At 43.5% G+C, this 15750-nt stretch overlaps 1 protein-coding gene across 2 annotated transcripts in view; it reads right to left on the reverse strand.

Annotated features, from left to right (window-relative positions):
- Nucleotides 1-15750, reverse strand: part of COLGALT2 (collagen beta(1-O)galactosyltransferase 2) — a 63321-nt gene that overhangs the window by 22354 nt on the left and 25217 nt on the right. For both annotated transcript variants that reach the window (XM_081193298.1, XM_081193299.1), the window contains exons 2-4: nt 5969-6079; nt 5303-5420; nt 2623-2757 (exon numbers count right to left, since the gene is read on the reverse strand). In XM_081193298.1, the coding sequence (XP_081049424.1) occupies nt 2623-2757; nt 5303-5420; nt 5969-6079 (364 nt within the window). The remainder of the gene's footprint in view (nt 1-2622; nt 2758-5302; nt 5421-5968; nt 6080-15750) is intronic.

The following is a 15750-nucleotide window of genomic DNA, read 5'->3' on the forward strand; positions in this document are numbered from 1 at the left end:
TGTAATTTCCAAACTGCCTTCAGAAAACAGCCTAGGATACTGCACACTTCAACGCTTTGAACATAAAGTTACAAGGGCATTAATGCATTATGATGCATTAGCCCAAGCTGGTGCTTCATGCCACCAATACTACTTGGGCCTCCAAAGACAAGCACCCCGGAGAACACACCTATTCCTTTAAAGCAGTGTTTCCCAACCGGTGTTCCGCGGCACACTAGTGTGCCGTGAGACGTCGGCTGGTGTGCCGTGGGAGGGAGGCGGGCGAGTCGGGCGGTGAGAGGCGGTGGCGGCGAGGATCCGCGTCGAGCCGGGGGCGGCTCCGCGGTGGTGGTGCCGAGCGGCGGGGCAGCGCGTGCAAAAGGGAGGAGCGCGAGACAGCGGAGGAGGAGGAGGCCGGCATGTCCGGGCAGCAGCAGCAACAACAGCAGCAGCAACTCCCGCCGCCGCCCCCTCCTCCGCCCGCTATCGCCGCCACCACCACAACAGCCGCCACCGCCTCAGCTGCCGCCGTCCCTCAGTCCCTCGCTCTGCTGCCTCCCCCCCCCCCACTCCCAAAGCTTGGAGGTTCCCCGGCAAGGGGGAGGAAAAAAAATTAAAAACTTTCACTTTCGTGCGTCCCTCCCGGCATGACGCTGCGCGCTGACGTCACGGGGCTGTAATGGTGGTGTGCCGCGAGATTTTTTTCATTAAACAGGTGTGCCGTTGCCCAAAAAAGGTTGGGAAACACTGCTTTAAAGAGGGGGATATAAGCCCACCCAAAAGAGGCCCAAAGGCATCGCCCAGACGGAACAAATAAATGATAACCACTGAACAAGCTCAACATCAATAACACTTCCATTGTACACAGTAGGATTACCTGAGATTGAACACTCTGCAGGAAATACTTGGACCAGCAAGTATTAAATGTCAATTTTTGAGAAAGGAGAGTGTACTAGACGACGTTTGGTGCCTTTGAAACAGACTGTTTATTTAACAGATGTATATGATGAGCAGATAGGAAGCAAGCATTAGGTCCTAGGACACCAGTATTCTGACAAGCTGCTCCTTCCAGTCAGAAACATATCTTGGCAAGCTCTTTTCCCCCCACCCCACATTCAAGACAGAAAAAACTTCTTTGTTTGCAGAAAGCACCAGTGCAAAACGCATCCAGAAAGAGCATCAGCTTAGACTAGCTGTTGTCCAATTGTCCACTAGTAGGCCGAACAAAAACACATTCAGCATAATTAAGGAGCATATTTAAAATATGATTTTTTACAATCTAAGCTTCTTCTATGTCATTGGCCTATGGAAAACTGATGGGATTATTTTTGTTATGGCAGTGTGTTCAACATCTAGACACAAGGTGAAGGGAATCTGAAAGCTTTTTATCACTCAGGAAGGAATACCACAGATGGAACATCTTTAAATAACTTTTTACAGCTCCCTAGAACTTTCCTTGGGCTTTTGGCTGGGACAAGGGCACCTGAAATCACGGCATAGTCTCATGCCTAGTAAACATTCTCCCAAACTGGGCAATTCTTAGCATGCTCAGACAGATTGGGGTTTGGTGGGGGGTTTTGCACAAATCACGCTACCAGAACTTTCAGCAATGGAAACAACTGCCTAAGAGTCCACCCTGAAAAAACTGCTCTCCAGAGCCCACTGCCAAGTTATGAGAACAGTGTGACACAGACAGAGGCAGATCTGAAGGTCATTCCAAACACCAAGTTGCTAAAACAATCACACTGAGAGAGTAGCTTCTCATGCAGAGGTGTGCATGCTATTTTGTTGCCTTGGTTTTCACTATTATCAACAATTCCTTGTGGATTTGCTGGGAGTTGTTTCCACTTGTCAGAAATATGGACCCCAAATGGTCTGCAAACCAAGGCTAGCTGACAAACCTAACGCTGAACAGTAATCAGCTCCAGAGAACTGCAGCTACCAGGCTGCTCCAGCTGCACACAGATCTCAGACTGTGAGCAATTAATCCCAGAGGGGAAAAGGCATGAGTGAAATCATTGGACTCTAATTGCATTACAAAAAATAAGAAAAAAGACAAACAAGGAGTGGCAGAGGAAAAACAGTGTTTTGTTTCATCTTAAGAAGCCTGCAAGATGCAATTCCTTTTCGAGAATCTTTCTTTCAAAGGCTTCATTTCTCCACCGAATATATTGGATACCAGACTGATTTTGGCAAAATCTTTTGCCATAAAGGGACTGCAAAGATACACTTTAATGACAATAACTCTATCATAAATTACTATGCTAACCAGCCACCTGGTGCATGGAAGGCTTCTGCCAGAAACCCCAAAAATCCAAATTTGCCATTTATGAAAATACAAACTTCTAGGTCCCAAGGGAGATAGGAACATCTAAGTAGTGTCCATCAAAGACATGGAGGCTGGAAAGGGGTTTCAACAACCATTGCATGGGATATTTGTCTCTTAACAGCACCCTCATCTTGATACCAGCTGCAGAGAACAAAGAATGCACACAATACAATAATACACATGATACATATCTTACACATTTATTAATTCATCCCATGTATCCTTGCCATTCTTATATACTTGCTTTCAAGCCCTGGGACAGGGATCTGTCTATTTGGATGGTGTATAAGTAACAGTAAAGAAACATCTCTTGCCTGAGGGGTCATTCCACACCAGAAGTTAGAGTAGAGAGCACGAGATTCAAGCATTGGCGCCACAATGGTCTTATTTTCTGCTATCATGAGATTCAGAACTTCTGGGTTTGTCAGAAAATTATCAGCATCTATGAACTAGGAAAAGGGATTAAAAAAAAGCATGTGAGGTTTTGTGTGACTGGATCTGAAGAGTGTCTCTAATGTCCACAAACAAGGCTTGGTAAAGAGCATTACCTATCTTGAGTTCTTGCAATGTTGCAAAATGAACAAAATAAGCAGACTTCCATCACATATTCATCAGCATTAAGCTAACATTTACCTTGTACTGAAGCCAACGGCAAATATTGGTCAACTTTGTAACTACTACTTTGCACATACCAAAAAGTGGTCATATTTAGTAAGGCACTTGCATTGCTGAATTGAAATGAAGCCTCTGGACGTGTGAGACACAATCAACAAGAACAGAAACCCACAAGCACTTCATAGTGGGCCCAGCAAAGTAGTCCACAATGGAGACATTAGAGCAGGGATAAGAAATTTGTAACCCTCAGGAAGTTGTTTGACTACAACTCCCATCATCCCTGACTTTTGCCTATGCTCACTGAGGCTGATGGGTGTGGGAGTCCAATATCATCTGGAGGGCCATAGGTTTCCATATCTTGCATTAGAGGGAAAGGGCTTACCTAGAACAAACCACCTCACATTTGGAAGGAGAGGCAAGGGGGCTTGCAGGCGGAATTGCTGTTTGGTTGGCATCCATTTATCTCAACAGACACCCAAGTGCACCTCTGGGGTGAAGTCAAACTGCTGTGTTAGCAGCACCGGTGACCTTCCACGGTGTGCAAGCCCGGGCAGCGTGTATGGGGGTCTAGGGCTGCCCAGAAGACAAGACCCCTCTCTTGGCCTCACTGATGGGGGCCGAAGGAAAGCAGAGCAATACGTTTGGCACCAGCTTGGCTGCCCCTGGAAAAGTGGGAGGTGTATAAATCAGCATGGTGGTTTTTCGGCTTCAGTGGCAGCGTTCAAATATGTGAAACACCCTGGAGTCATTCCTGGGTGCCTCAGCATGTCAACCATTGCGGTGTCAAGAGCATTCATTAACATGAGGCAAATATGGTTAGACAATAATTACCGGTAATTTTGTTGCATATGTATGAAAAAAGTAACACAGTGCTCTGGTGGTGGGTGGCAAAACAAGTTCTGAGAATCCACTCATCAACTACATCACATGTGGGACTTTGGGTCCTCCAGATGTTGTTGGGACTTTAACTCCCATGAGCCCCAGTGAGCATGGCCAGTGGTTAGAGATAATGGGAGTTGTAGTCCATCACCTAGCAGATGTTCCTGATCACACAAATACTTGTGGAAATAGGTGCAGGAATCTGGGCCAAAGTTATTTATCCTTTCAACATCTACATGCGGCCGCTGGGAGAGATCATCAGGAGGTTTGGGCTGGGTGTTCATCAGTATGCGGATGATACCCAGCTCTACCTCTCTTTTAAATCAGAACCAGTGAAGGCGGTGAAGGTCCCGTGTGAGTGTCTGGAGGCGGTTGGAGGATGGATGGCGGCTAACAGATTGAGGTTGAATCCTGACAAGACAGAAGTACTGTTTTTGGGGGACAGGAGGCGGGCAGGTGTGGAGGATTCCCTGGTCCTGAATGGGGTAACTGTGCCCCTGAAGGACCAGGTACGCAGCCTGGGAGTCATTTTGGACTCACAGCTGTCCATGGAGGCACAGGTCAAATCTGTGTCCAGGGCAGCTGTTTACCAGCTCCATCTGGTACGTAGGCTGAGACCCTATCTGCCCGCGGACTGTCTCGCCAGAGTGGTGCATGCTCTGGTTATCTCCCGCTTGGACTACTGCAATGCACTCTACGTGGGGCTACCTTTGAAGGTGACTCGGAAACTACAACTAATCCAGAATGCGGCAGCTAGACTGGTGACTGGGAGCGGCCGCCGAGACCATATAACACCGGTCTTGAAAGACCTACATTGGCTCCCAGTACGTTTCCGAGCACAATTCAAAGTGTTGGTGCTGACCTTTAAAGCCCTAAACGGCCTCGGTCCAGTATACCTGAAGGAGCGTCTCCACCCCCATCATTCTGCCCGGACGCTGAGGTCCAGCGCCGAGGGCCTTCTGGCGGTTCCCTCATTGCGAGAAGCAAAGCTACAGGGAACCAGGCAGAGGGCCTTCTCGGTAGTGGCGCCCGCCCTGTGGAACGCCCTTCCAGCAGATGTCAAAGCGATAAACAACTACCTGACATTCAGAAGACATCTTAAGGCAGCCCTGTTCAGGGAAGTTTTTAACGGGTGATATTTTATTGTATTTTTGGTTTTTATGGAAGCCGCCCAGAGTGGCTGGGGAGGCCCAGCCAGATGGGCGGGGTATAAATAATAAATTATTATTATTATTATTATTTCCCAGTCCTACAAAGCTGTGTTTAAAGGTGACCAGTACAGGAGTCAGGACTTCAGTGGTCAGTGAAGGTAAGTAGTTACCTTGCATATCCCAGCACATCTGGGGAGGAAATTATGTAGCACAGTACGACAACCAATTTTAGTTTTCCAGTTTCCTTCTTTACAAAGCTCAGAAACAGAATGTGTCTCTGAAATGCCCAGCATGCAAATCAAGGGAAGGAAGGAAGCCTAACCAGCCAGAACTTTGATTCTTATTTTACCATGATGTAATCAGACCACTTTTCCTTGGCAGTTCTGAGAGCAGTCTGCCTCAGTTTCATCACATGGGTAAACCTGGAGTTTGGCCAGTGCTTGGGCCCAATTTCCTCCGGGTAAGACCTACAAAACAAAGAACAAAAAGGGAAAACATGCAGCCCTCTTGTCATGTTAAATGCTGCGCAGCTCCTGCAGGATCGCTGGGTATTATTTCTCTCCTGACTTTGGTGTTTTAATTAAAAACTGAAGGGGGGGGGGGGAGAGAAGCAAATTCACTAAGTCACCTCAAGTGCTCCAAAAATGTAAGGGTAAAGAAAGGACGTTTCAGAGCAAAGAAAACACTCTCCAAATTTATTCCTGGAGTGTGTACCCAGGACACAGGGGAACATACACCATCGCTGCGCTTCCTGCCCAACATGAGTGCTGTGAATTAAATAGAACTTGGACGTGGGGGGCGGGGGGGCACACCCAACAGCTCTTTTCCCACCTCAGCTTTGAAAAAGATAGCATTTAGCCAAATTAAATTGCTTCTGGATTTGCTATCACAAGTATGTGAAGAAGCCTTTTAAATAGCTTTAGAAAGGATTAGAACATTTCATGCTGTTTCCCTGAATATGCTTAACTTTGTTACACGTGATTTTACTGGAAAAACCCAGCATTCGAATACTTACTGAGGGTCCCCCATGGGCCTCCACTCCACATAGTGATACAGTTTCTGTACGTTCTTCAGCCACTCCCTCAGGATTTCTGTTGTGTTGTCAACATTGTGGTCAGTAGCTACCCTAAAGGAGGAACAGTGAATGTGCAGAGGGATTACTAAACATTCACCACCTTTCCGTCAAACAAAATCTTGAAGAGGCATGTGTTCACAGGTAACAACAGCCTCCCTGCCAATGCTTCATAGATGCACGTTCAAACAGAGCACAGACTCCATTTTGGGTCTGAAACATTCACACAAATTCCCACCATTGGCATCTTAAAACAATACTGAATAGGCATTGAGTGATATTGTTCGTCAGGTCAACTTCAGCAACAGAGATGGAGTGGTCTGGGATTTCAGGGGGCTTATAGACCTATTACTACTTCTGCAGCAAGGTCCCAAGCCCCCAGCCTCTCAGCTCGAAAAGAGGAGTGTTTTAGCCAATTAGAAGTCTTTTTACTCTTAGGAGCCAATCAGAATGAAAAGAGATATCAAGTTAATGAAACAAAGGACATTTGAATCGGCAAACAAATGTGGAAAACTGCTAGCATGGCAGTTGAAAAAGAGACAAAAACTGAACACGGTTACTAATCTAGAGATTGAAGGGAGAAATATCCAGAATCCTGTGGAGATTAGAAAGTGTTTCCAGAGATACTTCAAACAACTTTATACTCAAGGGCCGCAAAAAGAGACTGAGATAGACCAATTTTTAAGAAGTAATGGATTACCAAAATTGTCTCAAGGAAATAGGACAATGCTGAACTATAAAATAACACAACAAGAAATTGAAGGTGCCATTCAGAATATGCAATTGGGCAAATCTCCAGGGCCAGATGGGTTTACCTCCAAGTACTATAAGATATTGAAAGATTATTTGACACAACCATTAATGGAGATATGCAATGAGATTATGGAGGGGAAGAAAGCACCGGAATCGTGGAAAGAAGCTTTCATCACATTGATACCCAAATTGGAAACTGAAAAGACACAACTTAAGAACTACCGTCCCATCTCTCTTTTAAATGTGGATTACAAAATTTTTGCAGACATTTTAGCAAATAGATTTAAAAGAGTGCTAAATGAAGTGATTCATAAAGATCAGGCAGGTTTTCTCCCAGGTAGACATTTGTTTGATAATACAAGGAACATTATTGACATCCTGGAACTTTTGCAAACGAACATTAATACAAAAGCAGTGTTGATTTTTATAGATGCGGAGAAGGCCTTTGACAACATCTCATGGAAGTTTATGAAGAAAAATCTTGAAGGGATGGGAGTGGAACGGGGGTCTGAAAATGGGATAGATGCAATTTATTCAGAACAAAAAGCTAAATTGATAGTTAACAATGTGGTGACAGAAGAGTTTAAGATTGAGAAAGGAACTCGACAAGGTTGCCCTATCTCCCCTTTGTTATTTATTTCGGTCCTGGAGGTGCTCTTGAATATGATCAGAGGGGACCGGTTGGTTGAAGGAATCCAGGTTGGAGCCAAACAGTATAAACTTAAAGCTTTTGCAGATGACTTGGTTTTGACACTACAGGAGCCAGAATCTAGTACGAAAAGGGTCTTAGAATTGATTCATGAGTTTGGTCGGGTGGCGGGATTTAAATTAAACAAGCAAAAAACTAAGGTTTTGGGGAAAAATTTGACAACTTTAGAATCAGAAAGGTTTCAGAAAGAGACAGATTTAAATGTGGTTAAAAAGGTGAAATACCTAGGGGTAAATATGACAGCCAAAATTTTGAACTTATTTAAGGACAATTATGAAAAGTGCTGGTCAGAAATTAAAAAGGATCTAGAAAGCTGGTCAAGATTGAAGTTTTCCTTGTTGGGCCGAATTGCTGCTATAAAGATGAATGTATTGCCAAAAATGCTGTTTTTGTTTCAGACCCTACAGATTGTGGACAAGGTGGAGTGTTTCAGGAGGTGGCAGAGAGACATTTCTAAATTTGTCTGGCAGGGCAAAAAGCCCAGAATAAAATTTAAAATATTAACTGACGCTAAGGAAAGAGGGGGGTTTGCCCTGCCAGACTTAAGGTTGTATTATGAATCAGCAGCTTTCTGCGGGCTGAAAGATTGGCTGCTTCTTGAGAACACTGATATCTTGGATTTGGAAGGGTTTAACAATGCTTTTGGATGGCATGCATATTTGTGGTACGACAAGGTAAAAGTCCATAAGGCTTTCAAGAACCATATTGTCAGGAAAGCAGTGTTTAATGTCTGGATAAAATACAAAGACTTATTAGAAAATAAGACCCCAAGGTGGTTGTCACCAATGGAAGCTAAGGCTCAGAAAAGACTCAATATGGAGGCCAAATGGCCGAAATATTGGGAAATATTAGAAAAAGATGGAGATACTTGGAGATTGCAGAGTTTTGAGAAATTAAAGGACAAAGTGCGAGATTGGTTACACTATGCTCAGATCAGGGAGGCCTTTAATTTGGACAAAAAAATAGGTTTCCAGGTGGAAAAATCGAAACTAGAAACAGAACTGTTAGAACCTAAGACTAAGGTACTTTCAAAAATGTACAACTTGCTGTTAAAATGGAACACTCAAGATGAAACGGTTAAATCAGCTATGATAAAATGGGCACAGGACATTGGGTACAATATTATGTTTGCTGACTGGGAAAGGTTATGGACCACCGGTGTGAGGTTCACGGCATGTAATGCCTTGAAAGAAAATATTATGAAAATGATATATAGGTGGTACGTGACCCCAGTCAAGCTTGCAAAAATATATCATTTGCCAGACAATAAATGTTGGAAATGTAAGGGAACTGAAGGAACATTCTTTCACCTGTGGTGGACTTGCCCAAGGGTTAAGGCTTTCTGGGAAATGATCTATAATGAGTTTAAAAAGGTATTTAAGTATACCTTCCCTAAGAAACCAGAGGCCTTCCTTTTGGGCATTGTTGGCCAAAGGGTGTTAAAGAAGGACCGAACTTTCTTTATGTATGCAACAACAGCAGCAAGAATACTCATCGCAAAACATTGGAAGACCCAAGATTTGCCCACTCTGGAAGAATGGCAGACGCAACTGATAGACTACATGGAATTGGCAGAAATGACTGGCAGAATCCAAGACCTGGGAGAAGAGACAGTGGAAGAGGACTGGAAAAAGTTTAAGGACTATTTACAAAAACATTGTAAACTGTATGAATGTTAAGAAGATGCAGGACAGAAAACAACATGGCATCAGCAATTTAGTTGAAAGAAGTATGAGAATAAGTGATACATAAGAACAAAGATGAAATTTTGATTAATATTATGTCAAATTTAAATATCTAAGTATTTGATAAAAATATCTAAAGTTGGAGACATAATACTTGAAAACTACAAAATAAGAGTCGAAAGAAGGTGATGAATTGCTGTTTATAACTTTATAACTGGGAACGCAGGAAAGGGAGATGTGAGGAAGTCCGAAAGGTTATGGAAATATGGTTTTTTGACACTTGATTATGTTGTATTTTATTTATTCTGTGTTAACCTTTTGTCTTTTCTCTTTTTTTTGTTGTTCTATGTTGGTGATGGTATTTTATGTGTCTGGTGATTTATTGTTTAAAACCTTTAATAAATATCTTTAAAAAAAAAAAACAGAATGAAAAGAGATGACAACCACTGAGGATTGACTCCTATGGTCATTCTGGAGAAGGGGCATGTGAAAAACACAGATGAGGAGTTGTTCTGTATGTTCCAAAGCTCACTTTCAAGAGAATGGTGTGCACGTTCTGTTATGCACAATGGAACTTCAAGAAAAAATTGTTGTTGGCATCTGTCTGTCTCAAGAGACAATGGAGTGCGTCCCTAGGGGTGAAGTCAAACGGCATGAGAATCACAGTGCCTGCTGTGACCAGTAACTCGTAACTGCTGTTTCTCACATAATTTTTGCTGTGTTAGCTTCACCAAAGTGACTTTGCCCACAAGCCTGGGCAATGTGTATGGAGGTCCTGGGCTGCTCAGATGACAAGACTAATTTGGTCCCAAGGAAAGCAGGTAAGTGGCCACTTGGCACCAGCTTGGCTGCAGGGGTTGCCGGAAGGAGGTGTACAAGGCACCATCATCTTAGGGACTCCACTTAATGTAGGATTTCCTCCTCAGCCTTTTCTTCTCCCAAAGATGTCCCATAAGGCAGTGGATAATTTGCCCATCTACGTCATGAGAAATAGATCTACTGGAAAAGCAGCAAAAGAAGATCTGCATTGATTACTGCAATGCATTCCTCATTGTTATTATTGTATAATCTTAAATGGTTCTGACTTTCCTTAAGGGACCCCACACTTCTGAATTTGCCACTATACTACTATGTAGCCATGGGCACACATTCAAGCTTAATCAAAATACGACAAAAATCAGAACAAAGGAGGCTAAGCTTTAGCTCAGGCACAGGCAAACTCGGCCCTCCAGACGTTTTGGGACTACAACTCCCATCATCCCTGACCACTGGTCCTGGGGATGATGGGAGTTGTAGTCCCAAAACATCTGGAGGACCGAGTTTGCCTATGCCTGCTTGTTATGTACTGAGTTGAATAGGATCCAAACTGCAGCAGTCTGATTGGTCCTAGAACAATAGGATCCAAATTGCAGCAGTCTGATTGGTCCTAGAACAATAGGATTCAGAATGAAGCAGTCTGATTGGTCCTAGAACAATGCAGCAGTATGATTGGTTGGCAGGAACCACCCAATCATGCTCCAGATATAAGTGAATCCACAACCTGATAGGCTTACAGTAGAATTCCAGAATTAGCCAATCATGTGCAGCCCATTGTGTAAATAATGTATATAAAGCAGATACTTTGAGGGGACTTTCATTCATTCCTCCTCACCACTATGAGCTGAATAAAGAGCATGAAATCACTTTGCGACTCTGAGTATATATTTCACTGCTTTAGCTAAACAGGCTGCAAAGATACTTCCAAATGCAATTATTTTAACAGGTCCTTCTATATGTATTACTTTGTGCTACAAAGACTGTGTGGGCTGCATTGATAATGTCCATCTGTGAGATGCAGAAAGAATACGGAATGTGAGTGATTTTCTAAACCTCCCAAGGCAGCATTTTTTGCAGCTTCTTCATTAGAAGACAGGCTGACACACATCCAGGCCTGTCGTTGCTGCTGGGCAAGGTCTGTATGCACTGCAAGGGGAGAGAGGGTTGTGAATAGACCACGACTCACTGTAATTTCACTGTCTGAAATGACAGAGGAGAAAGTGTTTGCCTGCAGTCACTTTGCTCCATGTGCATATATCTGGAAACTATGCATCTGCGCAACTAAACAAACAAATACTTCCGTACTTCTACGAAGCAAGATGGTCCCTCAAGAAGAGTCCCTGACCTTTTCCATTGTCCATATACTCTAAAGCCACCTTTTCAGTTACAGCACCTTGGGGAATATTCCATTCCAGCCCTACTCAGAGTAAAGGAGTTAATAAACATGACTAACTTAAATTCATTGTCCAATAGGCCTACATAATTGACTGAATCCCCAAACTCTAAAACACTCCCTAGAGTGTTTTATCTGGCATGGAGGCTGTCGTCATTTGGGTGCCAGGTGAAAACCTCTCTTAAAAAAAAAAGTCAAGCATTTAGATGGAGTTTTTAATGCTACTTTTATCTTTTTTGTTTTGCCCTGCTACCATTTTACGCTGCTCTTGTGTGTTGATTGTTGTTTGATGCTTTAAATCTTATTAGCCCATCAGACAGTTTACGATACCTGGAGTGGTATAGAAATTTCTAATTAAACTAAACACAGAGAACTCTACACCAAATTATTTACAACCCATAAAAATTTTGTCACTGACTTTGGATAGCTTGGCAAAAAACACATTTGGGCATTTCCTCCTGCATGGCAGTGAATGCATGCACTTTTAATGGCACCAGGATGAGGCCATTGTATATACAGATATGTGCTTGAGCCAAAACTCATTCAGTGATGAAAAGGAGGAGAGAGACCCTTCAAAATTATTAAGCTACTTTCACAGCAGACAGATGGCTGAAATCTGGTACACTCTGGTCACTGTACCCACCTGAATTCCACTCATGGTAAATCCACACAGATTAATGGACAGAATTTAGTATTGTCCATTAATTTCAGTGGAGCACTTTCGGTCATGTTCTAAGTATGACTAATGCTGGATACAACCCTCAGTTCACTACATGCTTATCAAAATAAGTTATTCATGGCACAATCCTGTATATATTTACTTAGGGGAGAAATTTGATACAATTCACATTTAAAGGTGAGATTACCCAATTCACACTTTCCAGAACAATATGCAAACCAAAATTTGGTTAGCCTTCAAGTCACACACCTTTGAATTTTGCAATGCAGTTTTCTAGTCAAGCTACATTTTAAAAAATGCACATGCAGGGTAAAGTAATTCACAAAGTAATGCGGAGAACTGAGTGTAAGACTGGGAAATATAAGAAACAAAGAAATCAAAACTGGCAGATTCACCTATCCTTATTTGCAAGTGAGTCTCATTGAATCCAGTGGTACTTGCCTCTAGGAAAGTATGCCTCAAACTCTTATACTCGGGAGAATGACAAAACTATTTAGCCAGTAGCAATCAATTTCAAAAATATACATCACCCCATTCAAGTTTGTTACATTGGCCAAGCTAGCTCTATTCTTTATGTATTGAATTTATAAAACAAAGGGTTTTCTGTGTTGCCTCACTTTACTGTATGGGAAACCAAACATAACAATGAAGGAGCTTTGAGACAATAGAACTTGCTTCTCCCAGTTAAACACCCAACAGAGCGGAGAAGGCTTCCTTATTTGACTGGATGAGACATAATGAAAGGAAACAGCTTACAAGAGCCATTTTCACTGATTGGGTTACCCAAAATGAACGCAAGGCGTACACAAATAGTCTCTTCATGGAGAGTCAGAATGAGCAGAGGTCATTTCTGATGTTATGTGAAAATGCGAGGATGGGTGACATGGCCAGGGTGACAAGAATGTTCCTGTTGTGTATTTCCACCCCAGGTGGCCGGCAGATAGCCAGGCTTGGCCGACAAGCGCCCTGGAGGGGGGGTGCAAAGAATGTTGCACTGTGTGGGCTTTCTCTAACCTTACCCATCTGACAGCAGCATGTTTAGAGTTTCGAATCGCATGTGCTATCAGGGAGAGATGAACACATGCTGAACCAGTGACTCAGCATTGGCTCATAACTGGAAGACGGGTATAAAGCTCTTCATTTTTCCACTATCCACACCCCACTAATATGGGTTCTTCTAGTGGGGTTTCAAATGCGGAAGACAGGAGCGCCTGGCGTGCTCTGGTCACAAAGTCGGACATGACTAGACGACTAAACAACAACAACTGGAAGCATGCCACACAAGAGGACAACTTCAGGCTCATCTCAGCTATCTGCCAATCTCCCATTCCCACCACCCTTCTGAGTAATACCCCTCCCCACCTTCTCACTATATAGAAGGGTCTGGCAACTTCTGTTTCAGTGTATCTGAAGAAGTGTGCATGCACACGAAAGCTCATACCTAGAACTAACTTAGTTGGTCTTTAAGGTGCTACAGGAAGGAATTTTTTTATTAAGAGGACAAGTAGTTAGGCACAAGATTTCAGCCCCAAAGGGGCTTTTAAAACTGAGGAAAAAACAGCATTTTTTTGTTTCAATTCATGTTTTGGATCCTCATTACCAGTGCTTTTTTCTAGAAAAAAGTGCCAGAACTCACCAAGATCCTCTTCCTCCCTTTCTCTCTCTCTCTCTTGTCCTGCCCCCACTTTGCGTTCCCCCCTTCTTCAACCTCTCCCCCACCTTGCCTTGTCTGCTTTTCACACCCACCCAGAATCCCACCCGCCCCTCCTCCTCCCTCCAGCCACACCTGCGCTCTCCTCTAAGGCTTCCCCGGCCACGGAATGGGGCTGCTGCTTCCTGCCCCCTTTCTCTCTCTCCCCACAGACACGGGAAGAGTGAGCAGAGACAAAAGGGAAGTGGCACTCATGCTCAGCCGGCCGCTCACAGCACCGTGAGGCAGCGGCATAGCCGCACATCCATGGGGAGAGCCGAGGAGGGGCGATGCAACCTTCGGACTGAGAGGGCCTCCTTCTCCTCACCACTTCAGCCTCCTGCTGCTCACAGCCCCTCTTTTAGCCACGGTGGCTTTCATGCTCTCCCCACCCTCCATTTAGCTTATTGCTGGATTTGAAAAGAGAAAGAAGTGCCCCTACTCCGTACCACTGAGTACCACCAGGAAAAAGCACTGCACGTTACTGTAAAGATACATGTGAACAATGGATTCAGTGTCCATGGGTTAAATTGCCTCATGTGGCAATCTCAAAACTCTTTTGAAAAGTCTTTGTTGAAATGCACTATGTGAATAATAATAATAATAATAATAATAATAATAATAATATATGTATACTCCGCCCATCTGGCTGGGTTTTACCAGCCACTCTAGGTGGCTTCCAGCAAAATATTAAAATACAACAATTCATCAAATATTAAAAGCTTCCCTAAGCATACGATGTATATAGCCACACAAACATTTTTAAAACTCTTGCAACACCAAATGGGTTTTGCTGCCCATACACACAGTTGCGCTATTCCACATTTACTCGTTGAACTGCTACCCTTCTCCTTAGCAGAACACGCCCCCCACAAGTTACAAGGATCAGAGAGTCTATGTCCGAGAGATACACACATCAAACCCTTAAAGCACATCTGAAGCCGCTTTCCACCTCCAAAGAATTCTGGGCACTGTGGTCTGTTAAGAGTGGCTGGGAATTCTGTGAGGGGTAAATGATGGCGCCCAAAATTCTTTGAGAGGGAAGCGCGTGTTTTAAATGTACAGTTTATATGAAGCCTTACATGCTGCAACTGACAACCGAGATTTAGACATCTAGCCAAAACGTTTACGCTATCAGAACCAGAACATTCTGGTGCAGCAAACATGGCTATCTGCCTCTTCGACCAAAGAACTAACGGTTGTGTATTCAACAGAGTTTAGATCTAGATAATTCTTAGCAACCCAGCCAGAAAGTTAACTAAAAAGTTCCATCAACTTTCTCCCCTTTTATATTCCTGTTTTGAGCTTCTACTTCATTGCTGTTTATTTACTTTGACCCTGGTGTCAGGGGAGGGAAGAGCAGTCTGTTTTGCCAGTTTTCATCCTTGAAGGAAAATTACCAAAACTTCCCACTAAAGGGAACACCGTGTGCCTTCTGCCACAGTGTGGTCCACGGAGCAGAAGCAGAGAAACACTCCCCCTAACACAAACACCAATGTGTTCTCCCCACTCCCCACCCCAACTTAATAGCCATTAATCATCACTCATGTAGGTTGGAAGGGTTGAGGGATGGACTCAGGTAAAAATCCCCACACCCCTTATTCTAGATAGAGAGAAAGGGAAAGAAAGGAGCAAGTGTACATATCTACACAACATAAATTTGTTTAAATAGTTGTTCCCTCTCCCCAAGGGAACAGTAGTTTTGGGTTAGGGAGGGGCTACTAATCCAAGAGAGAAGTCTCACAATGTTCACCCTAACTATTGTGCCCCATAGTGTGAGACCCACTTCAGGGTGGTGTGAATAATGAGCAAGACTAAACATATGGGTCTCTGGCTGTGTACATACTAGACCTTTAAAACACAGGCTTTTACTCAAAGAATTCTGGGCGCTACAAAGAACACGGGATATTGCAATTCCCAGAATTACTTGGAGATTGATAGCGACGAAAGTTAAAACTGCTATGTACACCACTTTGAGTTCCTTGAGGAACAAGTGGAAT

This window comes from Podarcis bocagei (assembly GCF_964188305.1).
Source record: "Podarcis bocagei genome assembly, chromosome: 5".
Taxonomy (NCBI): Eukaryota; Metazoa; Chordata; class Lepidosauria; order Squamata; family Lacertidae; genus Podarcis; species Podarcis bocagei.